The following is a 15,632-nucleotide window of genomic DNA, read 5'->3' on the forward strand; positions in this document are numbered from 1 at the left end:
GAAAAACATGGGCAAAAATTTTGCAGTTATAATTACTCAACACAAGTTTTAAATAAATTACTTTTATTTTGAGCGTTCATTCTTACATATGTTATAGGAAGTAAGTAAGAAGCATTCCTTACTCCTTAGAATTTTGTTTATAAATTAGTGATGAATTGGAAAGGGTAGCTTGCCCCTGGAATTCTCTGATAAGCACAGGTGATGAGGAAAATAGAGAAATCCAAGAATTCCTTTGTCTTTCCTTAAAAGTAGTCAGCTTTAAGTGCAGTGCAGGCGTGCCCTCTAGCGGCCAAATAAAAAATAAAGAAATAGGCCTTCAGCCATGTAACAATCGCACGTCCCCATCTAGTGGCTAACGTGTGTAAATGCAGCTTTTCTAATCACAATAACGGACGTTACTTGATTTATATTTGTCTCATGAGGTGAAGAACTGGGAGGAATCTTAGAGATCACGTATTTCAACTTCCTCACGGAATGGCATGCAGGCAGCAGCCTTGGGAACCCCGATTGCCCCTCCTCACACCTGCCCATCACAGGACTTGGGCGACGGGGTGGTGAAGTCAGGCTGTGGCCCCAGCGGCGCCACGAGGCCGAAAACCGGCGCTCAGCCTCATCCCGGTGGCTGCAGAGTGCCAAGCGCCAGGTCCTGCGCTCTGGGCGTGGGTCAGGAGCAGCTGGCAAGGGCAGCGCAGCCTATGGGGCCCTTGGGCGCGGCCGGCCGCAGCTCCGGGAAGCCACGTCAGCCCACGGGCGCTGCAGCTGCAGCCGCCACCAGCACATGGAGCAGGGGTCCCCGAGGATTGGGAATCCCCGACCAGGCCTGCGCCTCCAGCCGCGCGGACCCCGGGGCCAGCCTGGCCGCGGCAAGTCAGGCAGTCTGCGGCAGGAGCGCCGGGCATGGGCTTCGGCCGGGGGTGCAGGAGGCGCGCACCCTCCGGCCTGATGGGGGCGCACTCAGGGCCCAGGAGGCCATCCCACGGGAGCCCCGCCAGCCCCCGCCGGAGCCCGAGCTGCAGTGCCGCCTGCAAGTGGTGCCCTGGCTGCAGCTGTGGCAACCCCGGATCCCGTCCTCCCGCCTCGCACCCATCAGCGCGGCCGGGGGCGACGCAGTGGCGATGTCGGGCTGTGGGCCCAGCGGTGGCACCAGGCGGAGAAGCACCACTCAGCCCCATCCCTGGGCTGCAGAGGGCCCAGCGCGGGGGGCTCCGAGCGTCGGGAGCCTGTGGAAGAGAAGAGCGCGCGGGCGACAGTTGAACAGGCCCTGGGGCAGGGCGCGCCTCGCGCTCCAGGGAGCCCCGCCAGCCCGCGGCACCTCCGTAGCAACCGCCGCCTGCACTGGGCGCGCGAGAGCTGCTAGGGCGGTTTCTCTGCCTCGGGCCTGTTGGGCAGGGCCGGCTAAGGTGCGCGTGCTCGCTGGTCCTAACCGTTCTGTTGGGCGTTTCTGCTGAGAGAAGGGAGGCGCTGAGAGTCTGTGCGAAGGTCCGTGGACAGACTGCTTTGCCTGCTGTTGCTCTTCGGAGGCGGCGATCCCCGAAGGCGAGCTGAAATACGGCTGCAGGCTACAATTTGCAGCCGACGATTACGGAAGACGACGAGCGGGAGAGGTGGCCCACCCTCATGGAGCGCTTGCTCTCGGATGGCTTCGCATTTCCCCATTACTACATTAAACCGTATCATCTCAAGAGGATCCACAGAGCTGTCTTCTATGGTAATCTGGCGAAACTGAAGTACCTTCTGCTCATGCATTATGACCCCAATAGGAGAGACAGGAAGGAAAGGTAATGGGGGCCGGGAGCCGGGGCTGCGGGAGGAGGCCTGTGGATGTGGAGAAGTACCCCTTTCCAGGCTGAGGGCTGCGGGGCGGATGGTCCGGGGCTCGGGGTATGGACGGGGGCTAGGGGGTGCCCGGCTGGGGTGGGAGTGAGTGGAGCGGGGCCTGGGGAGTGGGGGTATATGGGGTGGCGGGGTGTGGAGTGAGTTGGGGGATGGGAGTGGGGAGTAGGGGGTGCATGGGGTGGGGGCGTGAATGGGCTGAGGTGGATGGAATGAAGGCTTGGGGGGTAGGGGGTGTGGGGTGGGGAGATGGGGTGAGGGTTCAATGGGATAGAGGACTGGAGATGGGGGTGAGGTGTGGGGGTGAATGGGGTGGCGGAAAGGGGTGCAGAGGTGAGGGGGGCGAGTCCTGTCACCAAAGGGGCTGGACTTTCTTTCCTGGCAGGCTCAGCCGCACCTGGGATGTGGAAACCTTGGCGGGGGCGAGCACCCAGGTCATTTTCACAAGCAGCAAAACAAAAACAAATCTTCAGCTGGTTTCCAATCACTCACCATGCTGCTTCTTTATAAATCATTTTAAAGTGATTTCACTAATAAAATTCAGCATGTACAGCGTTTTATTTTTAACGTGCACATTTTAAAGTATAATGTTACATACATTATGGAAAGGTGCATAATGAGAGAAATCATTTCCATAATATATCAACTTCCTGGCTAAAAATTCTTTGGATAAAAATCCAATATTTATTTGATATCAATGGACACCTATGTCAATTTGGTTTTCACTGAGGGACCTTAGAGGGAAACTTTGAAGTGGGAAGACGGTCTGTGTTCTTGAATAGAAAGACACATTTTTCTAAAGTTCTGAGCTCTTTCTGTGTTTATAAATTTTACATAATCCAAATAAAGTTATCAAAGTGTTAACATTTTTGAATTACTCATGCTGTCTTTTACTATTGTGACGACATTAAGAAAACTTTTGAAATGGAGTCAAAAAAGACTTGCCTTTCTAGATATGAAAATGTGCTGTTAATTTCCACAAGTTATTTACTAACAGCTGAAACAACAAATCAGTGAACGGAACAGGTTAGAAAATCCAGGAACGCACCAATATGTGTAAGAATTTATTAGGTTGGTGCAAAAGCAATTGCGGTTTTTGCCGCAATTACAAGTAATGGCGAAAACCGCAACTGCCTTTGCACCAATCTAATAGAATTGGATAATGGTGACATTTCATATTAGTAGGAAAAGATGAATTACTCATAAATGAAGTGCCTGCTAACTATTTGGAGAAATCTGGCTAGATTTTTATGTCACAGAAATAAGTTCGTTATGGAATGTAGATTAAAAACTTTAAATGCACAAAATAAGAAAGATAACAGAAAAAAACACAAATGCCTACTTATATTGATACATGTTTATATTTCTACAAATATCACAAGCACACATTCTGAAGGTCGATTTAGCAAAATAAAAAAATCCAGTTTATAAGAAAAAATTAACAAAAGACAATATGTGTGTATACATATTAGATAAAAAAGTGATTTTCATTTTACAGAGAATTCTTCAAATAAACAATAACTCTCATTTAAAATAGAGCAAAGCATTTATTTTTCAGATATTCAAGCAACCTATGCACATGGGAAAAAATATTTAGTGTTCCTGGGAGGAGAAGGTATTTAAGTTAAAAAAAGAATGAAATACTGTTTTCTATCCACAAGTTTGTGAGGGTAAAGGGTAGCAGTACATATACTGCTGTTGAAAGTTTACATTTCTGATGACTTTTCAAATAGACAATTTGTTGGTAAGTATCACACTGTAAAAATGTATGTGCCCTTCACCCATCAATTCCATTATACTAAAATATCTCTAGGAAATAGAGATACATGCAATTTGTTTTTATCAGCACTGCTTAAAATAGCAGTGTATTTGGAAAACCCCTTATAATGGATTTTATAAATTTTATAAATTTATCAATAAATTTCAGTGCATCCATAGGATGGGACAATATGGGACCTTTGCAGATGTCAGTAGATACAGACGTATGTTGAGGTGTGAAGATGTACTCTGAAGAAAAGTTGGTTTGATTATACATACACACAAACAATCTATGGTGTTTGTAAGCCAAATATGTGTACAAAATATAACATTTCTTCTTTTCTGGCAGGTGTATTGTGATATTTTTTCTTATCTGTGATGTATAAATGATCAGCATGTTTAAAACTTCTAGTAAATGTGTTTTATTAATGAAATTATCCTTGGGAAAAGAAGAAATATAAATCTTGCAAAGAAAAAAAATTCTCAGTTTCTATTTTATTATTAATTTCTTCGTTTGTTTGTTTATTTTTGAGATGGAGTCTCACCCTGTCGCCCAGCCTGGAGTGCAGTGGCATGATCTCAGCTCACTGCAATCTGCCTCTCAGGTTCAAGTGATTCTCCCACCTCAGCCTCCTGAGTAGCTGGGATTACAGGTGTGCGCCACCATGCCCAGCTAATTTTTGTATATTTTAGTAAAGACGGGGTTCACCATGTTGGCCAGGCTGGTCTCAAACTCCTGACCTCAGGTGATCCCCCCGCCTCGGCCTCCCAAAGTTCTGGGATTACAGGTGTGAGCCACTGTGCCTGGCCTTATTTTTATTTTTTTGTTTATTGGTATCTTCTGTGAACTTTTAGCCTCTTCAGAGGCAGAGGGAATATTTTTATTTGTGCTTGATTATTTTATTATGCATAGATTTTAGTATATACGTAGGTTTTTATTATAGTTTTATTACATATAAGCAAACAATTTTAAATTAATTAGTTTATCAGTGTCCTCATGAAAATGAAAATGAGCAAATATAAGTGATTATCACTATTCCAAAAGCACTGCTTTAATTTATGTTTTTTTCATAATAAACTTCCCAACTGTATGTATGCATTCTTTCAATCCAGTTATTCATCAAGCATAACCTGAATACCTATTATGTAGCAGACACATTCCACCATCTCTCAGGACTCTTCCACCCTTAACAACTTCATGTTTACCTGCCCAGCCTGAGCAAGCTGAGATTTAAAATGGAGGCATTAGGACTGAATCCCAGTTGGATCTTTTATTCCTTTATTTTTTTTTTTTAAACAAAAGCAATTCTGAAGTTAGAAAATAGTGAAAGATAACCTTTAACTGCCATTTCAGAAACTTATGACAGTCTCAAATACTACTATTAATCATTGCAAATACCTAATTTACACAACATTCTGTAAGTATTGAAAAAAATGAGCCATACCTATTCATTTGAATCCTGAGTTTTCTTTGGATTATTTTATTTTGAAAATTAAAGTAAGAATTACTTTGTTTTAAAAATTTGTTGTTTTATTTTTGCCTTCTTTTTCCACAGTACTTTATTTAGGTGCCAATTATATGAGTAGAACTGCCTGTTCTATGAACTGTATCCCACTTAATGTAAGGCATCATGGATTGGGTGATGCCACATTACTTTATATATCACTAAGATAATGTTTAAAATGTTGCCAGTTATAAATGTAATAAACAATTAATTGTAAACAGTATTCCAATGTCAGGAGATGTTAATATATAAGAGAATAGTAGCTTATATAAGAGAATAGTGAGAAAATGAGCATCTGAGAATGACTGAAATACAATGATACATCTAATCTTTAATAGATACCTCAATGTAGATATGATTGTATCATTTTACTTAATTAAAATGTCTTTGTAAGTAGTAATATCTAAAAATGATTGAGCTGTTATTTGTGTTAGAAAGTGTTCTAAATGCTGTGCATAGATTCTTATGTAAGCATCACAGCAGTGTTCTGTGGGCTAGCTACTATTCTCTTATATATTTTATTGATAAGGAAATTGAAGCAAAGAAAGGCTAAATAACAGCTAAGTGACAGTGCTTACAGTAAATTTTAAGCCCCAATTAAACTGAATCCAAAAGCCAAGGCTTTTCTATTAAATAGCCTGCTCTTTCATTAATATGGTAATAAGCGCTAACAAATGTTGTACTTTCTTCACAAGAAAATTACATATTTGTTTTGAAGACAGAGAAATAACATGCTAATTAATGCTTACAGTTACATGTTTTAAAAAGTCCTGTCACTCTCACAGGACTGCCCTACATTTGGCCTGTGCCACTGGCCAACCGGAAATGGTACATCTCCTGGTGTCCAGAAGATGTGAGCTTAACCTCTGCGACCGTGAAGACAGGACACCTCTGATCAAGGTACATAGTAGCTGACTCTTTGAGCATGAGATGGATTTGGTTGAAGTACATAGGATAAAATGAATTTATCTCATTGGAATACCACCATATAACTAGTAGGAAATCCTACGGAGTGTTTATTTTGATTTTTCAGTATTTGCATGTTTCTCGGTCTAATACTGACAGGCTGTACAACTGAGGCGGGGGGCTTGTGCAACTCTTCTGCTGCAAAATGGCGCCGATCCAAATATTATGGACGTCTTTGGAAGGACTGCTCTGCACTACGCTGTGTATAATGAAGATACATCCATGATAGAAAAACTTCTTTCACATGGTACAAATATTGAAGAATGCAGCAAGGTATAGGTCAACCAATGTTATTTTCAAACTATCTGAAATGCATTTATTTTAACATTGACACATGTAAGGGTCAATTTTTCATATTTGGAAGCTCAAACATTCCTTGAATGAAAATATTTTGAAATGCCTTAACTGTCTAAGATTTTACTTTAAATATTGGAACTTTTAAAGAAGCATTATAGGGAACAGCTTTTTTTCATGCACTTATGGTAAATAACTATAAAAACAAATGAATTACAATAAATTTATAATTCATGACAACTGAATTTGGGAAAGGTAATAGTTAAGTGTTTTTCCACTAAATTAGTTTTTTTCTAATCAGTGTGAAGTGACACAGGAAAGTAAAATTGTCCCTTATAAATAGGCTTTATTTTAAATTTCAAAGAAAATTAAAGAATTTCACAATAAATGTACATCTTGTTGCTGTTGACAAGTGTTGTATGTGAAGGTGATTTCATTTGAAAGTGATTCCTCTGTGGAAAGGCTTAAGAGGGAAAAATGAAGAAAAGGAGAGCAATCAGAAATGCACAAGCTAATTTGGAAATTAGGTAATGAGGGAAAATACCGTGGAGAGGGTTTTTGTGTGTTTTGTTGTTTGTTTTCAATTTATGTGTTTAGACAAGGATCGCTTCAGTTTTGGGGATGATTATTCTTACTTTGGGAAAGAGTTTCTGAGTTGTGAAATTGCCCAGGGATCAATTTTGGTAGGACTCTGAGGAAACCAGGTTGGCAGTGAATAGTGGTGATGAAGCAGCACCCAGTTCAGCAGAGAGAAGAACACATAATTAATGGACATTATTCAATTCTGGCAGAAACAGCCACTCAGATAAGCATCTAAACTCTACTCTCAAGTCCAGAATGTCTTGATGGGCAGGTGGGAGATACGGAGCTTATAAATAGTAAAATCAAGTTGGATTTTGAGCTTACTAGTCTCTTCCCTACCCCTACCCAGGAAAAGTAAATGAAGTCTTCAGTGAATGGCTCTATCTTTTGCTCTTTCCTCTTTTCGGCCAAATCCCAAATGATAAAGGGAATTTGCCACGTGGGTGAGAAATGAGACTGAAGCGATTATCAACTGTGCTGGTTCGCAGTTAGAATTGTGCATGGCAGTAACCTGGGGAAATTAAAAGCAAATCTCTAAGTCTAGGATATCCCCTGAAGATTTTAATATAGTAAATCTAATATTTACTATTAAATATTACTGGACATGTATGTTTTAAAATATTTCCTTGAAGCTGGGCATGGTGGTGCCTCTAGCCAGAGCAACAGATTAAGACACTGCCTCTAACAGCAACAACAACACAACAACAACAACAATAAAACATTTCTTGGGACACTGATACGCTGCTGGTTAAGAACCACTGAATAGATAAGTGTAATATAAATTCCTGTATCTCAAACACACAAAAAATCTCTAGAAGAGCTGGAGATAGGTGCTGCTTCCTTTAAATTTCTCCTTTCCAATAATATTGGCCTGACTTTTACCTGTCTCTACCTCTGTGGTTGGGAAGTGAAAAGGACTATTATTTGCAGTATCTATCAGCATGAGAATAACACCTTTTCTTTGCCACCATCACTTATTCACTGCCATTCATAGGGTCATTAGAAATTTGCTATTGTGGACTCTTTTAATAAGTAGAGACTGACTCTTTCAGGACTCTGAGTCTCTTTGTTATCATTCTGGTGATTAGGTCAATACATCATTATTAAAAGCGGGGTTCTCTCAATTACAATAGTATAAAATTCTAAACCTTTTTTTAAAGCTGAAGCTCTATTATGGACTGCCTCAGTATGTCAGTTAAGTACATAGAACTGTGGCATAATCAGGATAGCAGTTTTAAACACTGAAAACCATGAAGTTAGTAAGAATACAGAGAATACATATAGGTCATTATTAGAGCTTTAATTGATAAGCCATTGTATTTTTATTTCTGATTTATATTTTACCTAAAATAAAAAAAATTAGGTTACAATATAGAAACTAGAATTATAATTTAATATTATTTTAATAATTTCTTTGCAGCAGTCCTATGAACTAATTATCCATTTGGTGAACAATCTGCGAAAATTCAACATAAATTATAAATGAATGAATGTTGTAAAAGTGCTCAAAGTGGGTATTAAGACTCTTAGTAACAATTTTTATGGCATTCTTGGGCCTATTTTGGAAAAAAAAATCTGAAACTAAAGAAAGGAAGTATTTTACATGAAAATACTTGCTTTATATACAATCCCTTGGAGACATATCCATAGCAAATATAAAAATACAAGGTCTATAGTCCAAATGTGTCCCGTAGATGTGTTTAGTTTACGTCTACAAATTGTCTCAACATGGAAGGTTTAGGAGACTCGTGCACAGATCTGGATTCCAGGCTTCTCTTCAAGAATCCAATCTGGTGTCCCTTGAGCCTATCTCAGGTTTTGGATGCTGTGCAGAGGTTGCCCCTTTCTATGAGGCATGTGGTCTCCATTTTGCTACTGTGCCTACCTAGGTACTTCACTTCCTCAGGTCATCTCCCTTGCCTCTGTAGGGATGACTTTACAAGCCCTGTTTTATAATATATTTTAGTAAATATTTCAAGGTTTTTAAGACATTTTATATTTATTTAAATATAGAGTCTATATTTTATATAAATCCTTTGGTAATCGGGTTGAACTTTTGAATTTAGATGGTGGTGTTTTATAAACTATTTATCTTTATACATACCATAAATAATCATCTTCCCATTAGAATGCATGTAAGCTTTTTAAGGTGAATCATGGTATAGTTGCATAGGTTATGCATATTGCAGACAACATTATATTTTTCTCTTCAGCATTGCCTCCTAAAAATGCAAGTGATTGGCCGAGCGCAGTGGCTCACGCCTGTAATCCTAGCACTTTGGGAGGCAGAGGCAGGTGGATCACGAGGTCAGAAGACTGAGACCATCCTGGCTAACACAGTGAAACCCCCTCTCTACTACAAATACAAAAAATTAGCTGGGTGTGGTGGCACACTCCTGTAGTCCCAGCTACTCGGGAGGCTGAGGCAGGAGAATTTCTCGTGCTTGAATCCGGGAGGCGGAGGTTGCAGTGAGCCGAGATGGCACCACTGCACTCCAGCCTGGGTGACAGAGCGAGACTCCATCTCAAATAAATAAATAAATAAATAAATAAATAAAAGATGCAAATAATTTAGTGGCTTTCATTATGCTATAAATAATTCATATAGGTCATTATTAGAGCTTTAATTGATAAGCCATTGTATTTTTATTTCTGATTGATATTTTACCTAAAATAAAATAAGTTAGGTAAGAATTAATTGGAAACTAGAATATAAATAAATTTTTAAAAGAGTTATGTACCAGGGTCCTAAGATTATAATTACATAAATATTTGCATCAGGGTCCTAAGATTGTAATTGAGAATAACATTTCATACAGAGCTTTCTGACAGCTAAGATAAAAATATTACTAGAGAAAACCCATGGACTATTTAATAATAAGCAGTGAAAGTTCACTCGAAGCCTATCTCTATTAATTCAGAGCCCGGCTCTCTGAATTAAAAAGAGATAGGCTTCAAATGAACTGTCAATCGTGTCAGAATCTCAGATGACAATGTCAGGTGCTCAGGTGCTCAGGAGCTCCTGACATTGTCATCTGAGATTCTCACACCATCGATAGAAGAGAATGAGGCAAGTGTGTGTCACCCAGAGGAAACCTCCACCTTTACTGGTAAGCTCTCACAACTGTATCCCTGAAACTCTCATTTCTCAAATGTTAACATTCTCCAAAATAAGTATTTACAGATAGGGATTAGGTGAAGTTCAAAAGATTTCTCAAATACTAGACACATAATGCACAGTTTTGTAACATTTTTAAAACATGGGTGATCATGGAGTCTCTCTTTTGGGGTATAATGTTCAAATTCTGGTAAAGTAAATATCCTTTGGAATATATTAATAGTTTAAGAAACACCGCTCCATAGATAATAATTTAGATCATTAATAAAAATACCTGAAACATTTATTACTGTGTCTTAGAGTTTGAGGACATAGAGAAAAAAATACAGCTGCTGCCCTCAAGAAGCTCTTGGTTCAGGTGGGAAACAATTAAATCCTTGAAACATGCCATGCTAAATGCTGGGACAGAAGCAAAGATTCTTGGAACTGGGAAATGTTTGAAGCGAGTTTTGGAGATGACCAGAGTTCTTGTGGTGAGGCAGAGGAGGTTGTTTCCAGGGGAAGGAGCAGAACATAGAAAAGCACCGAGGAGGGAAAAGAAAGGGACTACCTCTTACGACCTTTCAATTGTATATATTGAAGCTCACAGGATCTTACATAAGGTTTTCATTTCAGTTGATAAATATGTAATTTTGTGATTATAAATTGTTGCTCTTATTTTACAGAATGAATATCAGCCACTGTTACTTGCTGTGAGTCGAAGAAAAGTGAAAATGGTGGAATTTTTATTAAAGAAAAAAGCAAATGTAAATGCCATTGATTATCTTGGCAGGTACAGACCTTAGTTCTTATTGTGTTGTTTTTAAACCTGAGTGTCATTTTAGAGTGGTAGCAGTCACTCAAGTCACAAATATTACATTAATAAGAAGACTAACTTTTAATTATTGGGATATAGTGAGAAATATCAACACAGATCATCACTTAGGTAGAAAAACAATTATTTGGACTGAGTAACATAAAGAACAGTGTATAGCAGGATTCGTCTCTCTATATAGACATTATACACATAAAAGGCTTCTATATATAGAAAGCTCTGTATATTGATAGATGTTTGTTATTTGTAATATGATGTGGTGTTATTTACAATGTAATAATGTGATGCTTTTGATTGTATGATCTTACATTAGCTAAAGGGGTTTCATGTTAGTTTTTCATTTCTACTGTGTTTTGATGTTGTTTTTAATTGATATGGGGGGGGAAAAAAGATAGCTTTAAATGGATAAAACTTAACTTCAATGAAGACAAGCTTTAGGTTCACACAGGACTGGGTTTAATCCCTAGCTTTCCCACTTGCTAGATGTGTGACCTTGGTAACATTACTTATCACCAAGTATGTTTTCTTCTGTGAAAAGGAGGGTAATAATATATCCTTCAAGGGTGGTTGTGTGTAAGTAACATTATATATATATAATGTTAGAATGTCCAGCTAACAGAGCAAGGTGCTGATGTTTTGGAAACAATGGCTGAGCATATAATATATATACACACATATGTATGTAAGAATATAATGTAACTAACATCATATATAATATATACAATATATATTTTATAGATAATATATAATATACTCTATATTATATATTTTATAGATAATATATAATATACAATGTATATTATATATTTTATAGATAATATATACTATATATATTTTATATATGTGTGATATTACTTATACACAACCACTCTTGAAGGATATATTATTATCCTCCATATATATATAGTGTTTAATTAAATGCCTAGCACATGCTTATCAGCATCGTTAACTGAAGCTATGACTACTACTATTAGCATTCCTATTAATATTATTGTTTTAAGCCTGCAGATAGCTCTTATCTGACCCTTTAGCTGATTTTGCATTATAATGTATAGTATCAGACTAGGGAAGAAATGAATAATTTTTCACTTAAATTTGCCTACTGTAGATAGGTGGCCTGAGCATAGTTTCTTGCCCATCAAAGGACTTTAAGTTAGCAACTTTATGTCATACCACAGTGGGACAAGAGGCTTCCTTTTTGTTCCTTGCTTTTAACCTTTGTGGTAACTTGCAAAGATAAACCCTTGAGCACCCAAGATGCTTGTTTCTTAGTATATGTAATTGGGTTAATTCTACATGGACAGGCAACATATTAAGTTGATAAAGTATATAAACTTAGCTTTTAAAATGTCATTAAAGTTTTTAATTACCTCTCTGTTATTTTAGATCAGCCCTCATACTTGCTGTTACTCTTGGAGAAAAAGATATAGTCATTCTTCTTCTGCAGCACAATATTGATGTGTTTTCTCGAGATGTGTATGGAAAGCTTGCAGAAGATTATGCCAGTGAGGCTGAGAATAGAGTGTAAGTCTTTACATAAAAAGGCTAATGAACACTAAATTGAAGTTTAAAATAATTGTAACAATTGCATCTTATATATCAGGTGAGATTGCATAGTTTGGTTCAAGTAGTTTTCAAGTGACAAATTTTCAAGTTTTTAAGTTTTCGAGAGTTGTGCAACTTCATCAGCCAGAAATCAAGAAAAAGGCTAGATAAGGAGCAGTAGGTGCAAGATTCTTGATATTGAAACTTTCAGGACTTTTCTCCTTAGGGATTCCAATGTTGTCCATTTTATTTCCAGTATAACCCCTATGTATAGGGTAAAGTAGTTTCACATCTTTGATTTTTCTAATTAGTTATTTGGGTCTCAAAATGTCCAGTTTATCAAAAAACCTTGAGCTGTGTACTGGGGACCATCTACTATAGCCTGATCATGGAATTTTTCAAGAACCTAAGGGGTTCCCTAAGTCCAAGGAAGACAATCAGTGTCTACAAGTCAGAAGGAGAAGGGGAAAGGACATTCTAATCATTGCTTTGTTTTCATTGATTCTGTTGTTGCTTTCTTACCATTGAAAGTACTCTTGCAGTCTGGTAGTGATTAACCTTTGCCACCAGGATGCCCTTTCTGTTTGACATCCCTCAATCTTCATGTTGATCCATAAAAAGGCTTCAAAGTTACAACTGTTTTTTTTAGTTCAGTTGCACATACTTATATGCTCAGCCATTGTTTCCAAAACAGCAGAACCTTGCTCTGTTAGCTGGATATTCTAACTTTATCAACATACATACGGAGCAAATTGACACTTTCACCCACACTCAAAACCTGATGTAAAGCCCACATTTTAACCTGGGCTTCTAGACCTTCATGGTGAGTTATTTTTTGAGTCCCTTTTTTTTCTCTTTAAAGCAAATATTAGTTGGGATAGTTCTAAACTGTCAGAGATATTCAAATAATGTTGTAGAAAGAGATCACAGTGTTCTTCTTTATTGCTACCAGATCTGTACCCTGAGACTTTTTATATAAACAGCATAAGAGCTTTTCTCAGGCATTGGAAGCTTCTGTGCCATCCTTCCTTAGAGTAGTAGGCATCAACTTGTGGTTGGCCCCTCAGGTGATCTGTTATCTATAATAATGAAGATCTCTCAAGCTGCTTGCATCACTATCTCAAGTTTATAAAATATTTTCGGATTCTACTTCACAGGAAGCCATTCATTGGAATTATCTAAGTCTCAAGTTTGTTAGTTAGATTTAACAGAGCTAACCCTCATCCATGACTTATCAGCAGTTATATGTAAAAGTAAGGCTTTGTGCTTGCTTTGGCAGCACAAATACTAAAATTGGAACAATACGGAGAATATTAGCATGGTGAAGCATTTCATATTTTGCAGTCACGGGAAGGTCATTTGACTGTTTGCTGGCTAAGTCACAGTTTGAATCAAAACAAAATGGGTGGCCCCTTATATTAGAATTGTGATTTTTCACTACAAAAACATTTGTGTAAGGTGATCTATAAACTGAGAATGGAGATAAGTAACACATGGGGTGTTGTGTAAATATTTTGTTAGTATGTATCTTGGAAATGAGAAAATGTCAACTTGCATCTACTTCATGGAACTTAAAAAAAATGAAAGTAGGGTTTTGTCTTCCATGTCAGTTGGAGATAACATCACTGATGGAGATGAACCATCATTCTAGCAAACATCTGCTCGTTCAGTTAGAGTCTGTAGAGAAGTAATAGTGGTAGCCCAAGCCAGATCTTGACATCTGTTAGTTTTCTGCCCTTGGAATTGATGAGCTCAATAATAGTTAACAATCGTGTTACCTATTTTAATGAAATAATATATTCATAAATTAATTTATTTATGAATTATGAAATAGTTGAGATACACTGAATTATAAGCCAGAAATAATAGAACAATAAGCAAAATTAGGACTTAACATTTTTCTTAAACTGAAGCATTTGAATATTAGAACCTATGAAAAAATACACATTGGGTTTGATTTGGGATTTCAAAATAGTTTCAGCAATAAAGTTCAAGAACAAACTCCACTGCTTTACTATTTCTCTGTGAATGTTAAAAATGCTACTTCATTAAACCTATATAACAACCTAGTGAAAGAAGATAGTAAAATCTAGAAGAAGACATTGTGCCTAAGAGAAGCAACTTGTTTAAGAGCAAATACCTGTTGGCTATAGAGCCAGGACCTTCCAGTAAGAGCCAGGAAGGTGACTTTCCATTATGTCAAGTTGATGTGAGATAGTTTGCTGAGCTATACTGCCTTCACTTCATGAGTACTTCACCTGTTTTTATTATTTAATTGGAAAGGTACTAAGAAGTTTGTAGAGCTTACAGAAGAGAAGTGTATAGGATAATTAACATCCTGATATTGTTCAAGATACTCTAATAATTTAGTATATTTGGTAAATGTTTTTGATAATAGTATTAAAATATTAATTTCATTTATTTTTATGAATAGCATTTTGGAACTAATTAATGAATACAAAAGAAAGAAACTTGAAGAGCTTTCTATAAATAGCAATCCAGGTGAGATTTCTGATAGTGAATTACTCTTGATGGTACTACCATAGATAAAAAAGAATAAAGATGTTTTGATTACAAAAAAGCAGTTTAAAAAAATCACTGTTTAAATTGTACACATTTAAAAAATACTTAGTAGTCTAGATTTTATAATTATTTAAAAAGTTAATTGTAGGTAATTTATAATCTCAGTATTGTTTGAAAAAAATTATTATTTAATTATGGTTCCTAATATTCTAGATGACTTTTTGTGTAAATAAGAAAACAAATTTTTAAGTTATTATGTTGTATATTTTTTTATAGTCACAATAATGAATTAGACTTTTTATATAATTAGAACTTCTATTTAATTTGTAAAATAAATTCTTTGCAATTACTAAATGAATCAATAATTACAGTTGGCCCTTGAACAACATGGGATTTAGTGCTGCCAATCCCCATGCTGTTGAAAATACATATTTGGTATGTTATATATATTATATATTGTATTCTGAGTACAAGAAAGTAACCTAGAGAAAGGAAGCTTTTGCAGTAGTTGAAGCTTTAGTTTCCTTGTAGTTTGATGCTTGAACTACTATCAATCTAGTGTAAGGTGTTCACCCATCCATGGTAAAATAAAGTAAATTTACTCCATTTACTCATTTTAAAATGTTGGTCTTTTTCTTGCCCGTATGCCTTCTTTATTTGTTTTACTTAATTTTTTATTTATAGAAAAACAATA

The 15,632-nt window shown here is 37.4% G+C and overlaps 1 protein-coding gene across 17 annotated transcripts in view; it reads left to right on the forward strand.

The window, feature by feature from the left end:
* Window positions 1-451: 451 nt before the first annotated feature.
* LOC741694 (ankyrin repeat domain-containing protein 36B) overlaps window positions 452-15,632 on the forward strand; it is a 128,692-nt gene continuing 113,511 nt past the window's right edge. For 10 of the 17 annotated variants that reach the window (XM_063789544.1, XM_063789545.1, XM_063789547.1 and 7 more), the window contains exons 1-6: window positions 472-1,778; window positions 5,882-5,996; window positions 6,162-6,335; window positions 10,722-10,828; window positions 12,257-12,394; window positions 14,850-14,917. In XM_063789544.1, coding sequence (XP_063645614.1) covers window positions 1,618-1,778; window positions 5,882-5,996; window positions 6,162-6,335; window positions 10,722-10,828; window positions 12,257-12,394; window positions 14,850-14,917 — 763 coding nt within the window. In that variant the 5' untranslated portion in view covers window positions 472-1,617. Of the gene's footprint in view, window positions 1,779-5,881; window positions 5,997-6,161; window positions 6,336-10,721; window positions 10,829-12,256; window positions 12,395-14,849; window positions 14,918-15,632 lie in introns of all 17 variants that reach the window. The other 7 variants (XM_063789549.1, XM_063789550.1, XM_063789553.1 and 4 more) reach the window with 3 other exon arrangements.

This window comes from Pan troglodytes, chromosome 12 (genome assembly GCF_028858775.2).
Source record: "Pan troglodytes isolate AG18354 chromosome 12, NHGRI_mPanTro3-v2.0_pri, whole genome shotgun sequence".
Classification (NCBI taxonomy): Eukaryota; Metazoa; Chordata; class Mammalia; order Primates; family Hominidae; genus Pan; species Pan troglodytes.